The 23,350-nt window shown below is 42.2% G+C and overlaps 1 protein-coding gene across 1 annotated transcript; it reads right to left on the reverse strand.

Moving 5' to 3' along the window:
* Positions 1-1,543: 1,543 nt before the first annotated feature.
* On the reverse strand, positions 1,544-21,376 carry LOC125899641 (ras-related protein Rap-2a). Its single transcript, XM_049594091.1, has 2 exons — positions 20,365-21,376; positions 1,544-3,301 (listed from the first exon to the last, which is right to left on the reverse strand). The coding sequence occupies exons 1-2, from the start codon at positions 20,676-20,678 to the stop codon at positions 3,064-3,066; spliced, it is 552 nt and encodes a 183-aa protein (XP_049450048.1). The 5' UTR covers positions 20,679-21,376; the 3' UTR covers positions 1,544-3,063.
* Positions 21,377-23,350: the final 1,974 nt, after the last annotated feature.

A 23,350-nucleotide genomic window follows, 5' to 3' on the forward strand; every position in this document is an offset into this window, starting at 1 on the left:
TGTGATTAAAGGGTTTAGATTTTTTAAGGGGGTTGTATGAGGTACTTATCCAAAGACACTAAACTACAAGCAAGCTGGAGTCCGACATGGAAGCTAAGCAATATACTGCTGTGGAGGGGGCAGCAACAAAACGTATTTTAACTGCCTGAAAAAATCAGTATCAGTTTAAGTGTACGATAAACTGAGAGTATTTTCACTGCTTTACCTTTTGGTCAGACATTATTGATTTTCAGGAGCAGAATGAAGCCATTACATTGCTCTCATCAAAGCTAGACTCCATTAAGAAAAACAGCGATTTAACATTGTTGAGCACAGACGCTTGTGGTCTACCGCTGCCTCGAAGAGTTGTTTTGTCTGTATTGTTGTGTGACTTTGGTGTTTAAAAGCATTAGTCTGGATTCACCAAAGTCATACAATAAAGCAAACTAACTGATCGAAGCAGTGGTAGACCAGCAGCTCCTGTGTTCAGCTAAGTAAAATTACTGTTTTTATGCCTCTGCGCCAACAATAGCCATAGCTGGAAGCATTTTGTCTATCTGTCCATGAACGCAATATCTCAAGAAAGCCTTGTGAGAATTTCTTCAAATTAGGCTCAAACGTCCCCGTGGACTCTACAATGAACTATGTAGATTTTGGTGGTCATAGGTCAAATCTATAGATCTTTCTTATTCTTGTCAAAGTTATATCTCAAGAACACCTTTTAGGGACTTTTTCAAATTTGGCACAAACGTCCACCTGGACTAAAGATTAAGCTGATTAGAATTTGGTGGTCAATGGTCAAAGGTCAAGGGCATTGACCTCACAAACCTACTTTCAGCCATAACTCAGGAACTCATATGCTAATTATGACAACATTGCAGACATATGTCCAGTAGGATAAAATAAGGAAGTGATGACATTTTATATCCAAAAGGTCAAATCTCAGGAACAGAAGGGAAGGCATTTGGTCAGATGCTGAATTGGTGACACTAATCTTGAAACTGTGCTGATTATATAGATCTTTTGTGTCGGGGAGGAGATGTGTGTGGAACTGTGAGAGAAACTTGACTGGTGCGCAGAGGCATACAACCATAGGGTGGTAATTCTAGTTGTTAATAGAGTCTGGTGGCTTTGATGAGAGCATAGATGGAGAACTAAAGCCATTAACAGCTTCCCCATTGGAGTGGGCTGTCTGATAGAAAAGTAATGCAGTGAAAATACTCTCAAAATAGTGTGCACTTTCTTAGGTGGGACTTTATTTAGGTGGCTAAAATATTTTTGTTGCTGACCCCCATCCACTGTAGTACATTGCTTAGCTTTTGTGTTTTGCGTGATACACTGACTATAGATAAGTACCCCATTCAATCCCACTTCAAAAAATCTGAACTATCCCTTTAAGGCCTCTGGGAAATTTAAAAAACAGTTAACATAGTAATTATGCAGAATTACAAGTTAGAAAAGTACAGAAGAAAAGAAGCAATTTGGTTATAAAACCAGCGTCAGAGTGCAACAAAGAACCAGCGTTTCTTTCAGCACATCAGTCCACTTACTTCATTTCACTTAAGCTTGGAGGCCGCAGTCGAGTGTTGAACGCACTTTTATTGTTTAGGTGTCAAATGTAACAGTGTCACCATTCAGAGAGGGAATAAAGAGTAAATGGTCACATAAAAAAATATAAAATCAACAATGAAAATGGTCACACGGGGAAAGTCTGGTTCCCGTGGCAACACAGATGTACAGTTGAGACAGTGTCCAGATCCAGACGTGTATGTGTTTGGTTTGCACATTTCCACAGCCTATATTTATCTCAAACAATAAGAGTCCTTTTTTTGTTTACTAGCCATGCATACAGTTGACAATTCCACATGTGTTGAGTCAGTGTCTTCACAGGAGCTGGCACTTTCAATACAAAATATTTACACTACCATTTATTATTCTTATTATCATCACCTTCGTCGTTACTATTTGTTACTATGGATTTGAATACTCTGAGCACATACAGCATGGGTTCAGGATGTTGAAACTCGTACGCACCCCATTTCTCATATTGATACTGGAGGAGAAAAAAAAAGTAAAGTATGACAAATGTTGGCATCTTCACTAAAAATGTCACCCATTCCTGAAAAGAGATTAGAGCGATCGTCTGTAGAGATATTCAAACACTGAAAAGATGAACTCTTTGTCCCATCAGGATGAAGCAGTTAGTTATATTACTACTCGGCAATCTGCTGTCAGAGTCCCCCAGAGAGGAAAACGGAACATCACACAATATGTGAAAGACTCTGCAATTGTTTGCTATTGTATCTCAAAGTGAGAAAATAGGAAAGAGATGACTGCACCAATGTTTCAAGAAAGACACTGACTTATCCACCATTTTCTCTCCATTCCACTTTCAACGACTGGAAAAAAAAAAAAATAATAAAAATAAGAAAATGGAGGTGCTTTCAGGTCACCTCTTTGGTTCAGCCCTGTGATGAGTAGAAAAACCTCCCGCCAACCACTTGCACAAAATAAGCTGGGAGGAAAAATGCACATACTGCAAATCAAATACTCCTTAACATTTAGAACAACTGGATCCCAGATATCTGTTACTGGATTAGTGTACAGTAGCTAGCGAGTGGTGGTAACAACAGATGCATCTTCTCTCATACAAACAAAACCAGAAAACATTATTTACTCACTTTGAACAGACCGTAGAACAACCTAAAGAGTAAAGATCCTGATCTGTGATTGTGTGCTGATGATCCCCCCCCCCCCCCCACACCTCAAAAGGACAAAAACAAACCTGAACAACAGAAGAGACTAACATAAGGCGAGGGCATGTTCCTTTTTGTCATTTGTCAATTTCTCTTGCGGCAAATTCCTGGCATTCCTCGTTCAAACTGTATTCATTACTCACATGTCATTATTAATAATCATGTCACTGCTGATTTTATGCTCCGTGGAGTTAAAATCCGTCGCGTTCAACCATGAATTTTTCTACCATTTAATTGGCATGTGCATGTGTGTGTGTCTAAGTGTGTGTCTCTCTGCTGCGGGTCGAAGTAGCTTCCTCTAAGTGGACTTTTTGCCTAGCCCCCGGGGCTATTGTATATTGCAAGAGGAGCAGCAGGGGTCATCCTTGTCTGGCTGGGCGGCGTAGTCCATCTGCCGAACGATCTCAGCGAACAGTTCGTCTACCATGGTTTTGCTCTTGGCTGAGGTCTCCATGAACGGGCAGCCCCACTCCTCGGCCAGCGCCTGACCTTCACTGGACGATACCTCCCTCTCGCTCTCCAGGTCCACCTTGTTCCCCACCAGGATCACAGGAACCTTCTCGTACCTGAGGACAGACACAGACCCACATCGGGTTGTCAGACACAGACAGAGGATGTACTCAGAGAAAAGTGATGATGAGGAACTGTATGGAAGCAATCAGCCAGTTTTTTGTTCTTATATTTCCACTATATTTACAGTTTACAAAGACAGACAATTATACTTTACCAAATCTCTATTAGCATTACGGCTGCAACGATTAGTCGACTAATCGATGACAAATCGACTATTAAAATAATCGGTGATTATTGTTGTAGTCGACTAATCGGTTTGAGTCATTTTCATAGAAAAGTACTATAAAAGTACCCCAAAATACTCTTATTGCAGCTTCTTACGCTCAAATATTGGCAGCTTTACACACTCTCCCATGACGGTGAACTAAAACCCTTTGGCGTGAGTACGAAACAAGACATTAGATGACATCATTTGGGGGTTTGGGAGAGACAGACCGACATTTTTCAACATTTTACCACATTTTTCGATAAAATGATTCGTCGACTAATCAAAGAAATAATGACAGATTAGTCGACAATGAAAATAATCGTTAGTTGCAGCCCTAATTAGCATTGTGCTTAAATGAATACTTCACTTCCCAAATGACCATTCGTATGTCAATTACACACCCAGTAAACCTTGTTTTTTTCCACATGCCTCCACAGTGAACGAAGAATCCAAAAATTGATAAAATTCTTCATCAATTGAAGTCAATAGTAAAACTATATCAAAATATCTATTTACCAACTCTCATACACCTCACACAGTATAATCCAAATCTTATTTATCCAGTTGTACGCTCAGTACTTCCCAAACAGACAACCCTTTCCAACAGAACTGACCTTTAAGAGAAATCTATCTATGCTCTAATTTTACTTTGCTGAACACAGCAGCTGCTGGTCTACTGCTGCCTCCATCGATTAGTTTGGTTGTGTTATTGTGTGAGTTTGATGTTTTAAAAGGTTAGTTTGGATTCACCAAAGTCGCACAACAACACAAACAAACAACAGATTGAGGCACTGGTAGACCTGCAGCTGCTGTGTTCAGCGAGGTAAATTTACCATTTTTGTCAATGGAGTCTGGCTTTGAAGAGGGCATGGGTAAGTTTCACTTTGAGGTCAGTTTCCTGGCAGAAAGGGCTGTCTTTTTGGGAAGTACTGAGCATCGGACTGGATAAATGACACTTGGATTATACTTCACGAGTTGTGTGAGTTTGTTACAGGATGTCTACAGATATAACCAGGTTAAATTTAAGACTTTTTAATAACCCCTTATACTAAATTTAAGACCAAATCTGCAATGGAAATACACATTTTATCCATCCATCCATCCATATTTGTGTGTGTGTGTGTGTGTGTGTGTATGAGACACAAGTGTACATGCTCTTTCCCGGTAAACAGACTGATGTCAGCTCAAAATGAACAGTTAGGAAAAGTGACAGTTAGGTGAGTTTGAGATTAATGTGTTTAATGTAAAAAGACCACAAAATTTCATCAGTCATAAATGCTATTAATTATTGCATTTTTTCGGTCTGTTCAATGATTGTAAATATTCACAAGTCATTGGGTCTGTCAGGCCAGAGACATTTCCGCGGTAATGTGACTGAAAATATTTAACACCCATTGAATCTGAATTTAAGACAATTTAAGACTTTTTATGGACCTATCGACGCCCTGTTGTTAGTAGATGTTTTGATATATAATTGATTATGACATCATCAAAGTTATGACTTCATCAATAGTTTCCAGTTTTTGGATTGTTCAGCATGAATATTCTTCCCAAATTCAATGTAACACAGGCTGAATAAGTGAAATACAAATGTTAATTTGAGGGGTGAAGTATTCCTTTAATGTTTAAAAATGTTTTACTTGCACTACCAAATAAAGCTTTTGCACTAGCCATGTAAAACCCACTATTTAATTATCCATAATCCATACATTTATTTGTTGTACAGCCCCCTACTGAAATATGACCTACCAAGACATTCAACTGTCTTTCTTTTAATGGCAACAATGAACAACTTGGCCTCATGACCTGCTTCCCAAAGCAAAGTGCAGCAGTCATCTGTCTTCCCTCTCCTCACAACATAAGCCTGGATTTTTTTCAAAACCACCAGCTTGAAGTATTTTCAAAAAGCTCAGCTGGGTGCAAAACACGGGAGCTGAAAACGGAAAGAAAAGGGCATTTTTATAAAAAAAAAACTTTGCTGCACACATGGGCTTTGACTGTGGGAGGAAGCTTTTCATATAAAGAAGCGGGCAGCACCTTCTTGCTGCGGGGAGCTAACCGCTGAGCCTTCATGCCGCCCACCCTGCCTCATGTAAACACCAAGAAATCTAAAGCTTGACCCAGTAAAGAACAGGAAATGAGTAGTAGACGCTCTGACCCCTGAGGGTGGGAAGTGGCCATAATCCTTTGAGCTCTGAACTCCCCGGCATGTTGCTGGAGCGCAACATGTCACTGTGGAACTGGACTACTTAGTGGACAGCCAGAAGAGACGGTCAGATGAATTAAATAGGCTACGGCACTATAATTATAAGAAGGAACAGCTCGGACGCAGTTTCACCAAATTTATCACAACATCAGTTTTGATATCGGGAAACACGGTGGGCCTCCAAGGCGGTTTGTAACACATCAGAAGAGATAACAAAGATCAAAAACATCAGAGAGATAGCAGATCATGCGTATCCACATCCTTTGGTAAACAACAGGTTGTTATTTCTTTCATCCTTATCTGTGTGTGTGTGTGTGTTTGAGGCTGGCAGAAGGAGTGCTTTCCATCTGTTGGACCCGTCGTTTGAACCGAGTTTAAATGTCTCTGCTCAAGATACTGAACATCGTCAAATCTAGTCGGAGCCATGCACCCGAACATCATTAGGGCTTTCAAATGCTGTCCTTGCTCTCTGAAATATACATGCTTCTAAATTATTTATAGAGAAAAAAACATCCATCCTGATTGCTATGGTAACAGGTATACAAGGAATTGATGAATGCTGGAGAGACGGGGAGACTGCAGAAGTAGCAACTGTGGTACTTTTCCAAGTCGAGCAGCCGGAGCAACTCTCAGAGGCCAGGGGCTGCAGGTTTCACCGTTAAATAAGCTTAAACTTTCAGAGAACAGGGAAGTGGCTTTGATCTACTCATGAATACTTCATCCAGAGTGAACTTTAATCTCAACTCTCCTGTTCTGTTCCCAGGATCGGCTCAGCAGCTGAGAGGAACAACCAGGATTTAAGAGACGATCTTAGAGGTCGGTCAGCATGTTACTGCGAGTGGGATAATGTTCTATGAGCTCGGAGGGAACTTGAATGAGAAACTACAGCGTATGCATCTCAGCGTTAACATGCAGAGTACAGTGCTCAGGTCTCACTGCATTCCTGGTGTCAATAAAGACCAAGCCAAGGCCATTATTTTCCCGAGGACTATTTTAGGCTCGTTGGTGGTAGGCAGCTCTCGCTTTGAACCTTAAATTCCCTTTTCCACCTTCACTGAAAAACCCTAAACATAGCTGTGGGAGAGCAGATTGAAAGGCAAAACTTTTACTTTTATAGCTGCACTCGTTCAGGGGGAGCTACAGGGGACTCAGCATTTAGTTGGGGGTAATGGTGCCATTTGGGTGTCTCGACTCTGCACCAGGCTGTGGTTTGGCTCAAATCTCCTGCTGTAAATCTCTGTGGGAGGCCAACTATCTAAAATATTATCCACCATTGCATGATGTTTCACACCAGCTCTCACTTTCCTGCCTCAATCGTTAGTCGCTACAGAAAAAACACAGCTTGAAATGGTTAATACCTGAATTCTGTTCATGTATTTAACTCCTTAAATGACAACTAGTCATATTATTATCAGTGACATTACAGTAGAGCTGCAACCAAAGATTTCTGTCATTATCAATGAATTAAGGCAGCAACTAGTGATTATTTTCATTGTTGATTAATCTGTTGATGATTTTGTCACTTAATCGATTAGCTGTTTGGTCTATAAAATGTCGATAAAATTCATGACATCCTAAAAATGTCTTGTTTTGCCTACAACCCAAAGACATTCAGTTTACTGTCATAGAGGAGTAAAGAAACTACCTGTGAGGGTAGCAGATTTCAACGAGCTGAAACTTCTCATGTTACAAGTGTGAACTCCAGGTAAGAATTCCTTAAGTGTTCATCATTCAAGGAGATTTTTAACAGGAGCCAAATTATCTGCAAAGCTCTTTTCCTCTCTATATGTCCTGATCCGAGTATCGGCGCTGATCACGTTATTTTTACAAAATCGGAATCGGTAATAAAAGATCGGAGGAATCAAAACAACAAAAATGGCCAGGTTTTCATCTATGTTGTTCAATGTTGCCTCTGCTTTCCGCTGTATAAAGATAGAGGCCTATTTTGTTTGTTGAAGACAAGAAGAAGATATTTTGTTTACATTTTGTGCTGCTGAATCACCGATAGGCTTTTTGGATACTATTTAAAGTACTTTAAAATACTTTTTTAATGCTTTGCAAAGTATTGGATCGGACTCGGTATCGGACTTGATTTCAAAATAAAGGACTCGGTATCGGATCGGATGCAAAAAAAAATGTGATCGGGACATCCCTAAAACAAACGGACCAAGTGATTAAAACTGGAAAAAGCACTGAAAAAAGCAATTTTACGTTACAAATCAGTGTTTCTCTCACATTGTTTGGCTTGTCGCAGATGGCCCGCTAGCCCAGCACATGCTAATATGTGCTCATCTTTTTTCTGATCCAAAAATTCAGGAGGTTTTTACCTGGAGCCCAAATTATCCACAAAGGTCTCCTCATCTCCAAAGCAAATGGACCAGGAGATTTTAACCCGTAAAAAACACAGAATAAAGAGTGTTATTCCACTGCTGTTTGGTTCGTCACAGAGGGGCTGCTCTACAGTGGCCGACGCGAAAATGCTAATGTTTAGTTTGTCAAACATGGCGGACTATATGGGACGATAACAATCCCCTCTGTATGTAGATATAAATGGCTCATTCTAAGGCAACAAAAACAGGACAATTCTTATTTTCAGGTGATTATACACTAACAAAGCACTTATATTCCATTTGTGCTAATATATCCCCCTAAATCCCACACACTGGGCCTTTATAAAGCTGAAATCAGAGGATTTTTTTCACAGAAAATAACTAAAATCAATTAATCAATTAGCAGATTAGCTGACAACTAACTGATTAATTGCTTAATCGATGCAATTCTTCTATTCAGCTACTACGTTTTTACTTAATTAATCATTTGATTTATCAAACATTTAACAAAAAAAAAAAAAAAAAAGCCAATGACAAGTTTGCAGAGCCAATGGTGACATCTGAAATGTCGTTTTGTCCACACTAACAGTCCAATATGAGACTAAAAAATTAGGCAGTCATTTTTGAGAAGCTGGAACTGCGGAATTTTTCGCCATGTCTGCTTCTAAATTACATGAACGATAAACCAAGTATCAAAATAGTTGCCAATTCATTCTGATGACAAAATCTGTTTCAGCTATTAACAAAGCAATTATCAACATCATTACTATCATATTCACACAACAACAGTGAATCTTGCTTTAGAGCTGGCTGAGTGTCAAAACCCAGATATCAAATGAAAGACACTATAAATAAAGAAGTACTGATGTGGACAGAAGGATTGTCTTTTCATAAAACCAGCCTACTTTTGAAATTGGTGCTACATGACCAGAGAAAACAGAGGAAAAGGGTTGTCGAATATGCTTTTACTCAAGACGCAGATAACCTACAACTATCAGAATGCACTGCGCCACACCAGAACAATAAACGCTCTTGATGGTGTGTGACGTAATGCAAGCTTGTCTGTTTTGAAACAGGAAACAATGTGGCGGTGGCTGGTGACAAACTATCTAATATTACAGTTAAACAGTACACTAAAATGTATTTCTGAAAACATTTTAGGAAAAAAAAAGTCTTGAGTCAAGAATCTGTGGTTTTAGTTTGATCTCAGCTTTTTCAGCCTCCATTTTTTTCAACATAGGAAACAGTGTGGCACTTACTTCCTGTTCACAAATTGTTGTATTACAGCCAAACAGTGCACTAAAATATGTTTCTGCAAACATTCCAGGCTAAAAATAGGCAATGCAGTAACAGAGTATTGGTTTTTATTTGATCAGCGCTGCCTTGTTTTAAAATTTGATCTGAGTTTGACAGCGAGGGAGGGGCGGGTCTGTGTCTAGATCTGCTCCTATACTCTTTGTGTCACACAAGAATGCACAAGTCAAATCTGTAGTTTGAGCTGGGGAATGATCAGGGAGATCTGAGTGCACATACTACCCACACTGTAATGATACAAAGCTGGTTGAAAATCTGCAAAGTATCCCTTTAATGGATTTCCCAAACAGCAGCAGGAAGTAAAGCCAGTCCAATAAGGTCATACCAAACTGCTGTGTGCTGCGTGTTCTTTTATTTTTAACCATAATGGAGGACTTGACTTGGTCAGCCGTATGCAAGTTATGTAGCTCATTTAGGCCTCATCATAACACAAGTGCAGCACAAAGACATCTGGTACCAAAGGAGAGGGTCTATATATAGTCATAATAACAGAGGAGGAAACCAGCAGTCCCAGGAGGTGTGAGACAGCGGCTGCCACGGATACTGAGGCTCCCAGGGCCTCAACATAAAGGGTGTCGACCACACTGCCTTGTGACCCGACAGCGGCTGATGCAAGGAAGCAAAGCTTGTCAGTAACACAGAGCACGGTTTTAGATGGTTTTAGACACGAGCCTCAGAAGACAAATGAATAACTGCTTGTGTTTGTGCCGTGACACAAACAAACATGTCATGCTGTAGCCTTCAGCTTGTGAGCTTGACGGCCCCCCAGCACTGGTGCTGTCTGACTGCAGACACCCATTCGAGGTCGCCCAGACACACCTTATCTATAATGCATGATGCACCAACTCACACAGGCCTTGCTGACGGACGGTGGAACCCAGCGGCCCAAGAGCCTCTGGATTTGACTCCGGCCGACACCGTCAGGATGAGGGAGGAAACGGACTGCGTGCTGGGCCTCCTCCCAACGGCCCTTTAGTGGAGGGTCTTCGGTTTAGTCAGTGGAGAGACATCAGCTGAGTCAGAGAGTAAGCTCCTCTCTTCTGGCACAGCATCAGGGCAAAGAAAGATTTCCATCAGGAAAAGATATCTGGAGAATCGCTGGTAAACACGCCATGGCAAGCACATGAATTTTGCATGAGCTTCTCTCCTTTTAAAATAATGACAGATTAAAAAAAGACGATATCAGGGATACTACTTAAAGTCTCTTTTGGATACTTTCAAGGTGGTGAAACCAAATTCTCTGCTTCCTTTTCCTTAAAATAATATGATGCTATTCACAGATGACGGAGAAACTGGCCAACAAATGCAAAAATGGAAAAGATAAACGATGAGTATTGTACGAGACAGACTATACAGGCTACTCAGCCTTGGATCTGATGTATCACAGCATTATTACAGCACACTACTATCTCCCCGAGGTAATTATGCCATCTGAGACAAATCCCTCCTCCTACTGTGCAGAGTACGGGACCTGAAATCTGAAATGCAAAGTGCCACTGCATCGGAAATTTGTTCCATGAAATAGTGGTCAGACAGGAGCGGAACATGCTTTGAGTAGTTCAGACTCATTCATAAGTCTGAAAATTATACAACACACTAAGGATATTATATCAGCGTCGACACTATCAGTGCAATGTCAGAACAATCTCTATGTGACTGATATACAACACATTTTGGGTTACTGTTAATGTTTAATGTACCACTTAGTTTAGCATGTGTACAGGTAAGTGCAGACTTTGCTCAGATTAGGACGCAAACCTGAAGAGCTAATTAGCTGAATGCTTTGATTCTATGACTTCACAAAAAAAGGCTATAAACCACTTATGTCTAGACAGCTTGTTGCCTGGCTGTTTTCATAATTGCTTGTTGTTTTCCTCTCCGAATATCCATGGCAACAGCTTAAAAGTGAAGTGGACTTTTTAATGGGCTTCTGTGAGACTAGTTTAATGGCATTTTGTCACTAACTACCAACCGCTGTTTGAGAGCAGCGCACAGTTTGACATCACCCGAACCCTTTGTGAGGAGCTTTGTGGTGCAGAGCTGGACTCTATGAGATCAATGTTCAGTTTGGAGCATCGATGAAATACATACGTTAGTCCACTAAACAAGCTTTTTTCCACAAAGACTGCTTCATATCGTTAGGATAAATGTCAGAAAACATATAGAAAACGACATGTAAACGTGTTGTCTTACCTTACCGGTGTGGTGCCATGTTTGTTTACCATTTCGCCCTGCTTTCCAAAGCATGGCTGAAATATTGCGAGAACATGCAGCAACAGCTGGAAGGCAGAACCGGACAGTAGCCTGAAAAGTTCATTCATCTATTTTATGAAAGATTTATAGAATAATGGCTGACTTTTTGCCAGACTTCGACTTTGTGGAGGAGGAATTTGATTTTGCAGAGTTTGATGGCCGCCCTTATTTATTTGAGCCAGAATACACTGACGAAGAGCTTCGTGAAATTGAAGAACAGAGGAGGAGAGAGAGAGAGGCACAACAGGTAGAGGACGAGAGAGGAGGAATGGCTGCTGCAAGGCTGCGTAGCTCTGGAGATTGGTGGTGTACCTGTGAATGCTGTGCCCTAGTGCCCACAGAAGAGGAATGCCTCTGTTGCAAGGAATGGGACCGGTTGCAGCCTTATTTTCAAGGTCTGGATGTGACCGAGGACGAGACACCTCCACCTGGAGTAGTATCCAGCTGGGCTTTATCTAGAGCTTGTGAGATATATTTCGGCCGCACTTTGGAAAGCAGAGCTAAATGGTAAACAAACATGGCACCACACTGGTAAGGTAAGACAACACGTTTACATGTCGTTTTCTATATGTTCTCTGACATTTATCCTAACGATATGAGGCGGTCTTTGTGGAAAAAAAGCTTGTTTAGTGGTCTAACTTTGCACTTGAAGTATGCCCGTTCACTTACGTTTTAACAGGTCTGACGCTACTATGCACCATGGCTGTATCTAGGCTAACGGCTAACATGCTAACTATTATTTTTATGTCACTAGTCACTTGAAATAAATTTAGGACGATAGGAGACAGGTTGAAATAAACTGAAATTTCCCTTTAATACATACTGCAGCTGCCCTTACCAAGAACAAACTGTTGCATGGAGCAGTCGTTCCTAACTGGTGGGTCGTGGGTCCATTCTGAATGGACCACAAGTGACTTGCAAACGTGTCAAGTTTGTAAAAAGCACACTTTATTTTTAAGTACAGTGAATTTCTGGCACAGCACTTTCCTTTTTAAGCACAGTTTCCTGCTGTAGACTGAGTGACTAACAGACAGCTACTTGACAGAGACAGCAAATTAACTCGACGACATGGCCAATTACAAGTTTGACGCTGAATGTATTGAACTGTGTGGACCTTGGACTAAAGACTGAAAGAGAAATCTGGACCCCATGGCTGAACCAGTTGGGAACCACTGGCATAACTCCCTTCACAACACAAAGAAGGTGTTTATTTCCAACATGACTGACCATCAAGTTGTAGTAACATTACGTATACAATTTATTCGGCCATAGATTTGATATGGGTGGCTAGTGCCTTCTTGTGAATATGGCTAGCTAGTAAGCTAACACTTAACAAAAGCAGCTCTGTGAGCTTTAAGCCCGGCTCAGACCAAAGATTTGCGACAAGACAAGTTGAAACAAGTTAATACTTGGAATACACCATTCTCAAAACCTGCCGGTTCACACCAATGCAACTAGATGAGATGGTGTATCATCTTTATGCAACAACTGTCTGTACTCCAGTTCTGATTTCCAGCTTTTCAGGGTTTATTTTGTGGCTGGATATAATTTGTAGCTTCTTGAAATTTGAATGAGGATAGCGATAGTGAGACATTGGCTACAGTTGTATTTGTAGTAGTGACGAAACAGTGAAAAACATAAAACGAGCATCGGATGGACTGTATTCATAATCAATACACCACAATAGAAATAAGAAGCTCTAATTAATCAGTCAATGGGAATGTGTGTGTGTGAGGGGGCATAAGCACAATACTGCGAGCAGCAGTAGTGACCCACCATCTGACACCGGCACACATGAGGACAGAAACAGAGGGCTTGGCAGGGACGGAGTACCTGTTGCAGCAAGCAAACACATCGTCTGCAGTCATTTTGACTTCACTAGCTGATTTCATTACATGCTGATTGGCTGTTGAAAGAGGTGACATGCTTCATGTTCTAAAACCAGTCGTCTGTGACACCATCAGCCAGCTTGAGTCAAGCCCAGACCAGCCACTTCACAGTGCTGCAACCTTTCTCTGCAACGCTCTACAACAGTTTTGTCTCATCGCGAATTACTCATTAATTACTCATTTTCTGCAATATCGATACAGTGGTATCAGCTGTGCTTTCTTGCTCTCTCTTACTGTTAATGTTTGTTACAATCATTTTGTTGTTCAATTCACCTGAGGGAGCCATGAATGTCCAAACCGTTTCAGATGAGTGACACAGCAACACTGTAACCAGCTACATTATTTCAGAGTTGCACATTTGGAGTGCTGCTCAAATGCTTGTTACCGTAACTTGCCACAAAGCAACCCGACTGAATGTCATCTAAAGTGTGTATTTGTTCAAAAAAATATCTATGATTTTGATCAATGTCTGAGCCCTATTTTAATGTCACATTTCACCATCCAATTGCATCCCTGTGTGCATTACAATGCACATGAAGCTAGCATAGCATCTGCTAACAAAGATAAATAAAACAGTACCACAGCTAAAAACAAATACATATGATTGGTTGATGCTTTGCCACATCATTGGAGAACTGTAAAAAGTTGAGGCCAGCTCAATTTTTATTTGTAGCGTGTCACACCTGTCCACAGCAACAAGTGTCGGGTGGTAGTTTGTAGCGTCATGTCACCGGCTTCCATTGAAAATGACTTGTAGCCTGTTGCTGTCGTTAAAGGAAATGTCAGGCAGCCACCAAAGTTAGTAACGTCCATCCTCAGAGCACCATGGGCACATAATCTCAGCACAGTCCATCCATTAGTTGTTGAGATGTTTCTGTCTGGACCAAACTAGTGGACCAACCCTAAAGCAAAATACACTCTGACTAACTGCTCTACCTAGCGCCACCTTCTCTGACATAGTGATTTCCAAAACTGGCAAAAACAACTTGTTGGATATTTGAACACACCACTGTATGCGCCCTTTAAACACACTTTTAATTGCCAAGTCAACTGTCAAGTAACTGTCACTGAACTTTAGCTCAGTTCTTTCACCCAGTTTCACAACAGACATGAAAAATAATCTTTCTGGGAGAACTGGGAGTGTGCTGCTTTTCCAGTTACTGATCATGACCCTTTCAACCAGTTGGCACATAAACAAGGCCTTGAATGAGAACTCCGGAGTTACAAGCCATACTACAACGCTCACAGTACGGATGTAGAAGTTTGTTATGCTACCCCTATTTCACCTCTTTCTTCTTCAATGTCCTCTGACTGTGTCACTGCTGTTTAAATGCTCCATATACACCTGCTGTATAGTTAACTTCAGCTGAAGTGAGGAGTGATGAGGTCCCCAGTGGAAGCAGGCAGGCTTCGGTGTAATAACGTGCACCCGTGGCCTCTGTGCTAAAGCCGGTCGGTACCGCTAGCAGTAGGCCCTGATTGATGCTGACAGAGTTCAGAGTGAGAGCGACGCACAGCAGCACCTCTGACCCGAAAGAACGCTGATGCGGTCGCGACGGGTCGCCACTGTTTTGGCAGCAAGGAGGGACAGACAAGCAAGGGATGACAACAGTGTAATGTGCAGGAACAGTAAGACTGATGAGGCTTACATAGCAAAATTACATCTCCTAAAAATAACAGTTCACCGAAATCAGAGACAGACACCTGTTACTGCTGAAGCCGTGGTTTAAGTTCTACTTTCTACATTTCAATCATCCCTCATGCAAATTCTGTGGCTGCAACTAATGAAATTTCATTATGCAATCATACGCTGATTATATTTTTGTTTGGTTTACATACAAAAAATGATTAAAAATATCCCAATCACAACGTCCCAGAGCCCAAGGTGGCGTCTTCACATGCCTTGCTCTGCCCAAAATTCAAAAGGTATTACGTTTACGATGATGAATGACAAAGAGAAGCAGCTAATCCTCCCATCTGAGAAGCTGGAGCCTGAATATTTGTAGGATTTCTTCACTATTCTTTCTTGAAATGATTAATCAGTTCTCGAAATAGTTGCAGATTATTTTCATTTGAATTATTTACTCTTTTATTTACTTATCAGCTATGGAAAATTCCACCCTTTTTCTGATGTTGTCATGATTTTCTCTCATCAGTCTGTGCTTTAATGACTCTTTTTTTGATGTCTCCGTTCCTTTTGATGCCTCGACCTGTCTGGTACTCTCCAACTGCATTTACTGATTTCCTACATTTCCCACGATGCCCTTCGGCCAGCCCACAGAACACGCATGCCTCAACTTGTTGCATTTCTGCTTCATGGGAGCAATAAGCAGGTCTTTTTTCAGTCAGGAAAGCACCTGTTATATTAAACATAAAAAGTCTTAATATGGCGTTGCATTATGAGCTGTTGTCTGGATTCCTCATGGTGTAACTACTGAGAAGTGATGCAAAATGGGAAACCTAGAATCACGTTTTCTACATTTGGTCAGTTATCTGTGAAAGCTAAAACACAACGAGAAAACAACACCATAAAGGACCCAGAATCTTATATGATTCTAATGTTGGGAATCATTTAAAATGTTTACATAAATGGGCAAGTATGTGAGTGCATGAACTGTATTTTGGTTCATGTACTTGTATTTATATGAGACCCCTTTCAGGGCCCTGATTGCCAGCTGTCTGTCGCCACAGTTTTGGCAGTGTGTCCTGCACTGTTGGCACAAGTCGGTCCTTGTCTGCTTTTTTTTTTTGGCCGGTTCAGCATGGCGAATTAGCATCAGAGACAGCAAAGCGGGTCAGTGAATGAAGTCACTTTGACTGGCAGTTCAGCTCAGAGCATGAGAAGAGAAACGGAAGTGAGGAAAGTAAACAAACAGCTGAAGTCCAGAGGACGTGAGATCCAAACATACTTGTTATGTTAGATAAGATTATCTTTTCAGCCATGGAGACAGTTGGAATGTTGTTGTACAATGGCGCACGGTAAATATCATTTGCTCTTTCAGCACCGGGTTGTGTTGTTAATGTGCTAACTGGCTAACTAACATCTTAAATCCATCCTGTCGGTCTTCTCATTTCCCTGTTTTACGACGAATACAGACTACTGCTGCCTGCTGGTATGGAGACTTATTTCTTCTCATGCAGGCACAGAACGTACGTGCTAGTTTTGTTTTTGTGATGTGTCCAGGTGCAGCTATTTGGCTGAGACATAGGTGACATGAAGCAACAATAAGGTCGGCCTTCATTGCCACTAGTTCTTTGATTTCAGTTTGGTGTGTCTGGGCCTTAACAACCAACAAACTTCTGAAATACAACTACAAACAACTTTGTCTTTAAAATCCGGCACATTATATCCAGCCAACATCTGATCAAAGAGCACTATGCTACTGGTGCTATGGATACAACTTGGCTTTCATCTAAACAGTGCTGCACTTCTTACTTTCAGCAACAGGAGAAAAAATGACTGACACTCATGCTTTTGGGTCAGATGTGTTTAGAAATGAATACACTGTGTGGTTCTTGTATTGATCTTTGATGTGTATAAGAGCTGGGCTGCCGTACAGTGTGTACCCAGTGAGATCATGTCAACTAAAAAAAGGAAACAGTCTTTGTTTGTGCCGTTTTAGACGTACGTGTTGAGTTTACCATATACAGTATATCTACAATGTCTCAGGAGCAGAAGTCAACTTATGTAACTGCTGTCAACAGAAGCTTTTAATAACAGAAATCTTGTGCGTGTAGGTTTGAATAGGCTGCGTACAAACAGCTTTAGTTTGTTCAGACCTCATCTGTAACACCCGGCTGAGTAAAGCAAACCTCTTCTGATCTTCAGCATAATCTCTCAATGAAATGTTTTCTGTTGCAAGGCTAGAGGATGGTAATTTCTGAGAAAGTCTCTGATTCATCTTTTCTTTAAAACAGATCAAGAGAAATTCTGTCAAAGAAATGTGCAGACTTTAATTCAGAACAAACTCTATTCAAGGAAAACTACACACAGGAAACTGAATTGACCTTTCGTAAACTGACTCAGCAGCAACAACAGGTTAAAAAGACAAAGATAGTTAGAAGCTAAAGCCGAACTATAGGCTACAGATCACAGTGTAAAAGTGAACCACCACATCACTGCTGATCGCCACAGAAGACAATGAATATAAAGGGAAACTTTGCTGATATTGAACCAGCTGTGTGGCATCACAGTGTGTGCAGATGAACAGTGTATGGCTTCGTCCCCATGCGGCTGCCACACGGGCAGGGATCTCCAGGGGAAGTCAAACAACATTCATCTGTGTACACTGTGATGACACACAGCTGGCTGAATATCAGCAAAGTTTCCCTGCTTCCCTTCACTGGTTCCTGTACAGCAGGGTCTGTATTTTTTTCACTGTTATAACCATTAAAAAGCAAAAGCAGCATGTGTATACATTCAGTAGGCTATATCTTCAGTAGCTAGCTAGCTAACCCTACACTTTTCAGGGTTTGATTTTGGTTTTGGAACAGGGAAGAAACGTATATCTTTTTCCAACCTCTCCAGGTAACGAGTATCATTAATACACGACGTGCCCCAGGCACAACATTTAGCTCCAAATCCACAAAACCAGCCTGAAAACGAAGGAAATCTGAAACGACTGCATTAGAGTCAATGGAGCACAGCTGTGTTGTTGTCGGACCCTGGTCCGAGCCGGCCCCATGCTATGTTATGATTGGCCAGTCTGCATCCAGGGGGTCAATTTAAGACTAACAATGACCTGACACTTTTAACTCAACTGTTTAAAGGAGCACTGTGTAAGATTTCGGGGGATTTAGTGGCATCTAGTGGTGAGGGTTGCACATTGCAACCAGCTGAAACTTCTTACTGTTTAATTTCCTTTAGTGTTCAGTGTTCAGAAGTTTTTTAGAGTGAGCTGAATCATCAGCAGAGCTCTAGTCCTCTCAAAAACAAACAGACCTAGTTATTTAAACCGGTAAAAACACTAAATAACGCGGTTTCACTTTTCAAAAATCAGTGTTTTTCTGATGCTACTCATCACAGAAGGGCTGCTAACTACAGTTGCTGACATGAAAATCTAGAGTCAGTGTTTAGTTTGTCTGTTCTGGGCTACTGCAGGAAAACAGCAATGCAACATGGCGATTTCCATAAATGAGAACCCGCTCTAAGGTCATGAAAACACAACAATTTTTATTTTTAGGTGATTATACACTAAAGGAAACACACTTCCATTTCTACATCCCCCTAAATTCTGCACAGTGGAGCTCTAAAACCCAATCTAAAGTTTAGCTGTCTGATTCCACATGAAGCAGAGGACTCTGAAATGCACCATCGTGTAGGAGTAGCATGTGAAGTGTGATGTTTTCGCTAAAGAAAATAAATTCTGCTGGGACATTAGAGAGCAGCACCACACTCAGTGCTAAGTGTGAAATCACATAACAGCCTGGCTGCATCTGCTGTGCGAGCACACATGTATACATTTACATACAAACACACACACACACACACACACACACACACACACACATACACAGACACAGACACTGTAAACTGAACACACCTCTCCTCGTTCTCAACTCATATGGGGGAAACATGTTGACCTCATTCTTTCATCTGGAGCCACAGATTTATAGGATTGTTTATAAGGTGCATTTGAAAAACAGCCAATTAGGTGACAGAGACTAAAGGAAACAAAAACAAGCATCTGTACGGTGGTTAAATTTCATTTTTTAGGTTACAGGATGGAAAACGACAGAGACAGAAACACGTCTGGTGTGACTGCACTGTCCTTGTGCTGAGCATTATCTGAAGTAATTAGCTGTATCAGTAAACAGTGTGAGCTTTAAGCTGCACCGTGTTAAATATGCTTCTTCATTAGACCAGCCTCCTCCCTCTCTGGAGCCCACTGGACTCCCTGCATTGACTGTAACACAACCACTGACACCTACAATGACTGATGAACCCTCGCAGTCACAGTCCAGTGCGTGCTGCTGCCACCAATAATCTAACCAGCATCATCCACTGTGTGACACTCCATTTAGGCTCTCGCTTATTCAACATCATGCCATGTCGCCAGGTGATATACAGCACGGCGAGTCTTCACAGCATGTTGGTCTGGAGCTAAGGAACATGACAGCAGAACCACACAGCCTCAGCTAACCTCTCCCGCATATCAATCAGCGGCTCACTCCGGTGACCTCATATCTGGATCATCTGTGTAACAGCTCTCAGACATCAGACGATTTCACGCTTTCAATTGTGCCGCTCTTCCTAAAGAGCTTGTGCAGCTGGTTAATTAAAAACATGGCTTCTTCTCCTCCGCAGCAGCAGGCCTCACATTTAGTGTGCCCCCCTCCCACCCCCCACCCCCCACCCCCCAACCCTTACAGACAGTATTTTGAGCTGTGCTTCCGTGAAGCTCTCTCTGCAGAGCCTCTGTTGCACTGAATCCTGGGTATCCCCGGCTCGGTGTTTCACAGGGGTTGCAGCATCCGGCACAGTGGGCAGCAGCTTGGCAGATCACAGACAGCATCTAGCATGTTATGACGGGGGAGGACCGGAGTGGACTGGAGAGTGGATCAGCACTGTCGCCCTGCTACTTACTGTCATCCCTAAGATGCCTAAAAACAAAGTCTGCAGAGAGAGTGAGGACAAGCACACATGATCACTGGTATAGCTGCTGGGGCTGCAGTGCAAAGGTAGTGTGTGTTACACCAAAATAGAGCAGGCATGTTGTGTTGAAGATGCATCTCCATGCAAGCACAGTTCCCAGACCAGGCCTAGGCCCACCCTGAAACTACAGGGCCTGATAGGCCAGCTATACACTCAACAATCTGGACATTACTCTTTCTCCCTGCGCGTAATTTCACCAACCTTTTCACTCTTATGATCTGATCCCTCATCGGCTTTATGTCCTGGAAGCTTTGCTGGTTGACAAGGCTGTAGACCAGTATGAATCCTTGACCGTTTTTGATGTAAAGGTCCCGCATGGAGGCAAACTGCTCGGTGCCAGCGGTGTCAAGGATCTCCAGCACCGAGGGCGAGGAGTCCACCTCGATCTCCTTGCGGTAAAAATCCTCTATAGTGGGGTCGTACTTCTCAATGAACGTCCCGGTGACAAACTGCACAGTGAGGGCGGATTTCCCGACCCCACCGCTGCCCAGGACCACCACTTTGTACTCGCGCATCGTGGATTAAATCAAGTCGTAAGGTATCAAATCTCCGCGCGTCATTGAAATGAACTCAAAACGTTCGCGCACGAATCACAGTCACCATTCGTGTCCCATTTTGAGCGGGTTGTCAATAACACAGTCCTGCTCCCCTCCTGCCGCCGCTGCTGCTCAGCTATGGCAGAGCACAAAGACTCGGTGCCCCAAGATGGATTTCATTGTAGAAATTCCCCCATGCAGGCCAGACACTGACAGCTAGACGGGCATCCGAGGACTGCAAATGTCCAAAAATGTGCACGGGGAGGAAGGAGATATCGCCCGATGATGTGGAGCGTGCGGGTTTTCATCTGCTTAGCTCACCTCCTGTGTGTGCATCAGAAAAAAACAAACTTGCTCCATCGAGGACACTGGTGGAAAAACGCTGGCTTTCAGCAGCTAGAATAAACTGCAGGCGCGATGTTGCAAGCCGGTTGCGCGTCGGGGAAACAGCCCCAACTCAAACTGTCTCCACCTTTGATGAAGCAACTTGCGTCTCTTTGTTTCCTTTTCACCATCTCTGGCATGTCTCCGCTTCTCCCTCGCTTCCCAGTGCAATCCCAGCCGCCATACTCTCGGGTGGAGACCCACGGCCGCTGCGTAACCAGCTGGTCCCCGCTCGGCTCCCGTACCGAGGCAAGGAGAGGAGGAAAAAAAAAAAAAAACCTCACAGACCCTCCCTCCTCCTCAGACGGATGTGCGAGCCGTCCAACAGCCGGCCTCCGCTGCATGTACACCTCACGTGAGCCTGAATGGGAGCCGCACGGAGGCAGCCAGTCACAGGCGGCGCTCGCATTTCCGTTCATGTGTTAAAATTCCCATCATTCGGTTGCCCCAGTGACATCCAAAGGGAGCTCGGCCAATCACAGCGGCGGCTCGAGGATGTGTATCCAGGAGGAGGAAAAAAAAAAAAAAAGCACCGGATGCTGTTGCTATGGTAACGCTGCATTTTGTCGCTGCTGTCCAAATTTGAGAATGCTGCTATAAAAGCTGCCTAACAGTGTGGAGTCAGGAGATTGAATTATTTATTATTTATAGATGTGTATCAGCGCAGGCTGCCAGATATTACACCTATGGAAATCATTACATGTATTTCTAGTCCACTATATTTAATGTGATTTTATTTTACGCACTCCATTTGATCCTGATTGATTTTTATTTCTTATTGTTTGTTTCTTTGCCTGTTAAATCTCCTCTCTGTGTTTGAAATGTGCTGTATAAATAAAGCCTGCCTCCTCTAAATTCAATTTCAGGAGACAGTCACTCAGAATAAAACCTCCTGACACACACATCTGAAATAAGAACTTGTCAAACTTAATTATGGAACAAGTCTTAAGGTCCAGCGTGTAAGGTTTAGGGGGATTTAGTGGCATCTAGCAGTAATATTGCAGATGTCAACCAGCTGAAACTTCTCCTGCTGAGACTTCCTTCAGTGTTTTTCATACATCAAGTTTTGCTATTCAGTGTAAAGATGACCATCTTCCTAAGGTACAGTCAAACTGCTACATTACACATTTTTAAGGTAGAAAATATTAGGTTTGCTTTATGAGGACAGTTTTAACAGAGCATGGCAACCTTTTATTAATTATCTGCTTGATCAGCTGTGAGGTTGTAGTACTGTTGGTTATCACTATCTACTGTAGAACTTTTAATCACAGGTGTACGTGTGCACACATACACACACTGTCTATTACTGTAGTTTCCTTTTTTTTAATGGGGGTACATTATTTCATACTGGAATTTATCTTACTGTTTGTTTTCAAGGGGTTTTGTGTACATGTTTTCTTAAATGTGGAAAGTAGTAAATAAAGTTGAAATTCAAAAAGAATTCCTTCAGTGTTTTTACCAGGAGCTAAATTATCTGCAGAGGTCTCTCCATCTCCAAAATAGACCAAGTGATTAAAACTGGTTGGTGTTTCTCCTACGCTGTTTGGCACATCAGAAACAGGCTGCTAGCCCAGCACCTGCTGATACAGTATGTGCTGACCTTTTGTTGTCTGATAACCTTGTATGCTCACCTTATTTCTGATCCAGACATACAGGAGGTTTCTAACAGAAGCTGAATTATCCACAGAGGTGTCCTCCTCTCCAAAACTAAAGGATCCAGTGATTTAAACTGGTAAATACACTGAATAAACCAGTTTCAAAGTACAAATCAGTGATTCTCCTATGTTGTTTGGGCAGTAGCTCAGTCCATAGGGACTTGGGTTGGGCACCGGAGGGTCACTTGTTCAAGTCCCCGTCCGGACTAAATATGGAGCATGGACTGGTGGCTGGAGAGGTGCCAGTTCACCTCCTGGGCACTGCTGAGGTGCCCTTGAGCAAGGCACCAACCCCCCCCAACCGCTCAGGGCGCCTGACCAAGGGCAGCCCCTGTTACTCTGACATCTTTCCACTTTGTGCATGTATAGGTCCTGTTTGTGCATGCGTGTCTTTCGGACCTGTGTGTAATTGACAAAATATAGTGAAAAAATGGAATTGAATGGGATTAAAGTATATAAAAAAAAAGAAAAAAAAGTCGGATACAGGCCTCTAGCTCAGCACCTGCTCACCTTATTTCTGATCCAGACACAAGAGCTTTTTAACGCAAGCCGAATTATCTACAGAGGTGCCCTCCTCTCCAAAACTAAATGACCCAAAGATTTAAACTGATA

Source organism: Epinephelus fuscoguttatus, linkage group LG13, assembly GCF_011397635.1.
Source record: "Epinephelus fuscoguttatus linkage group LG13, E.fuscoguttatus.final_Chr_v1".
Lineage (NCBI taxonomy): Eukaryota > Metazoa > Chordata > Actinopteri > Perciformes > Serranidae > Epinephelus > Epinephelus fuscoguttatus.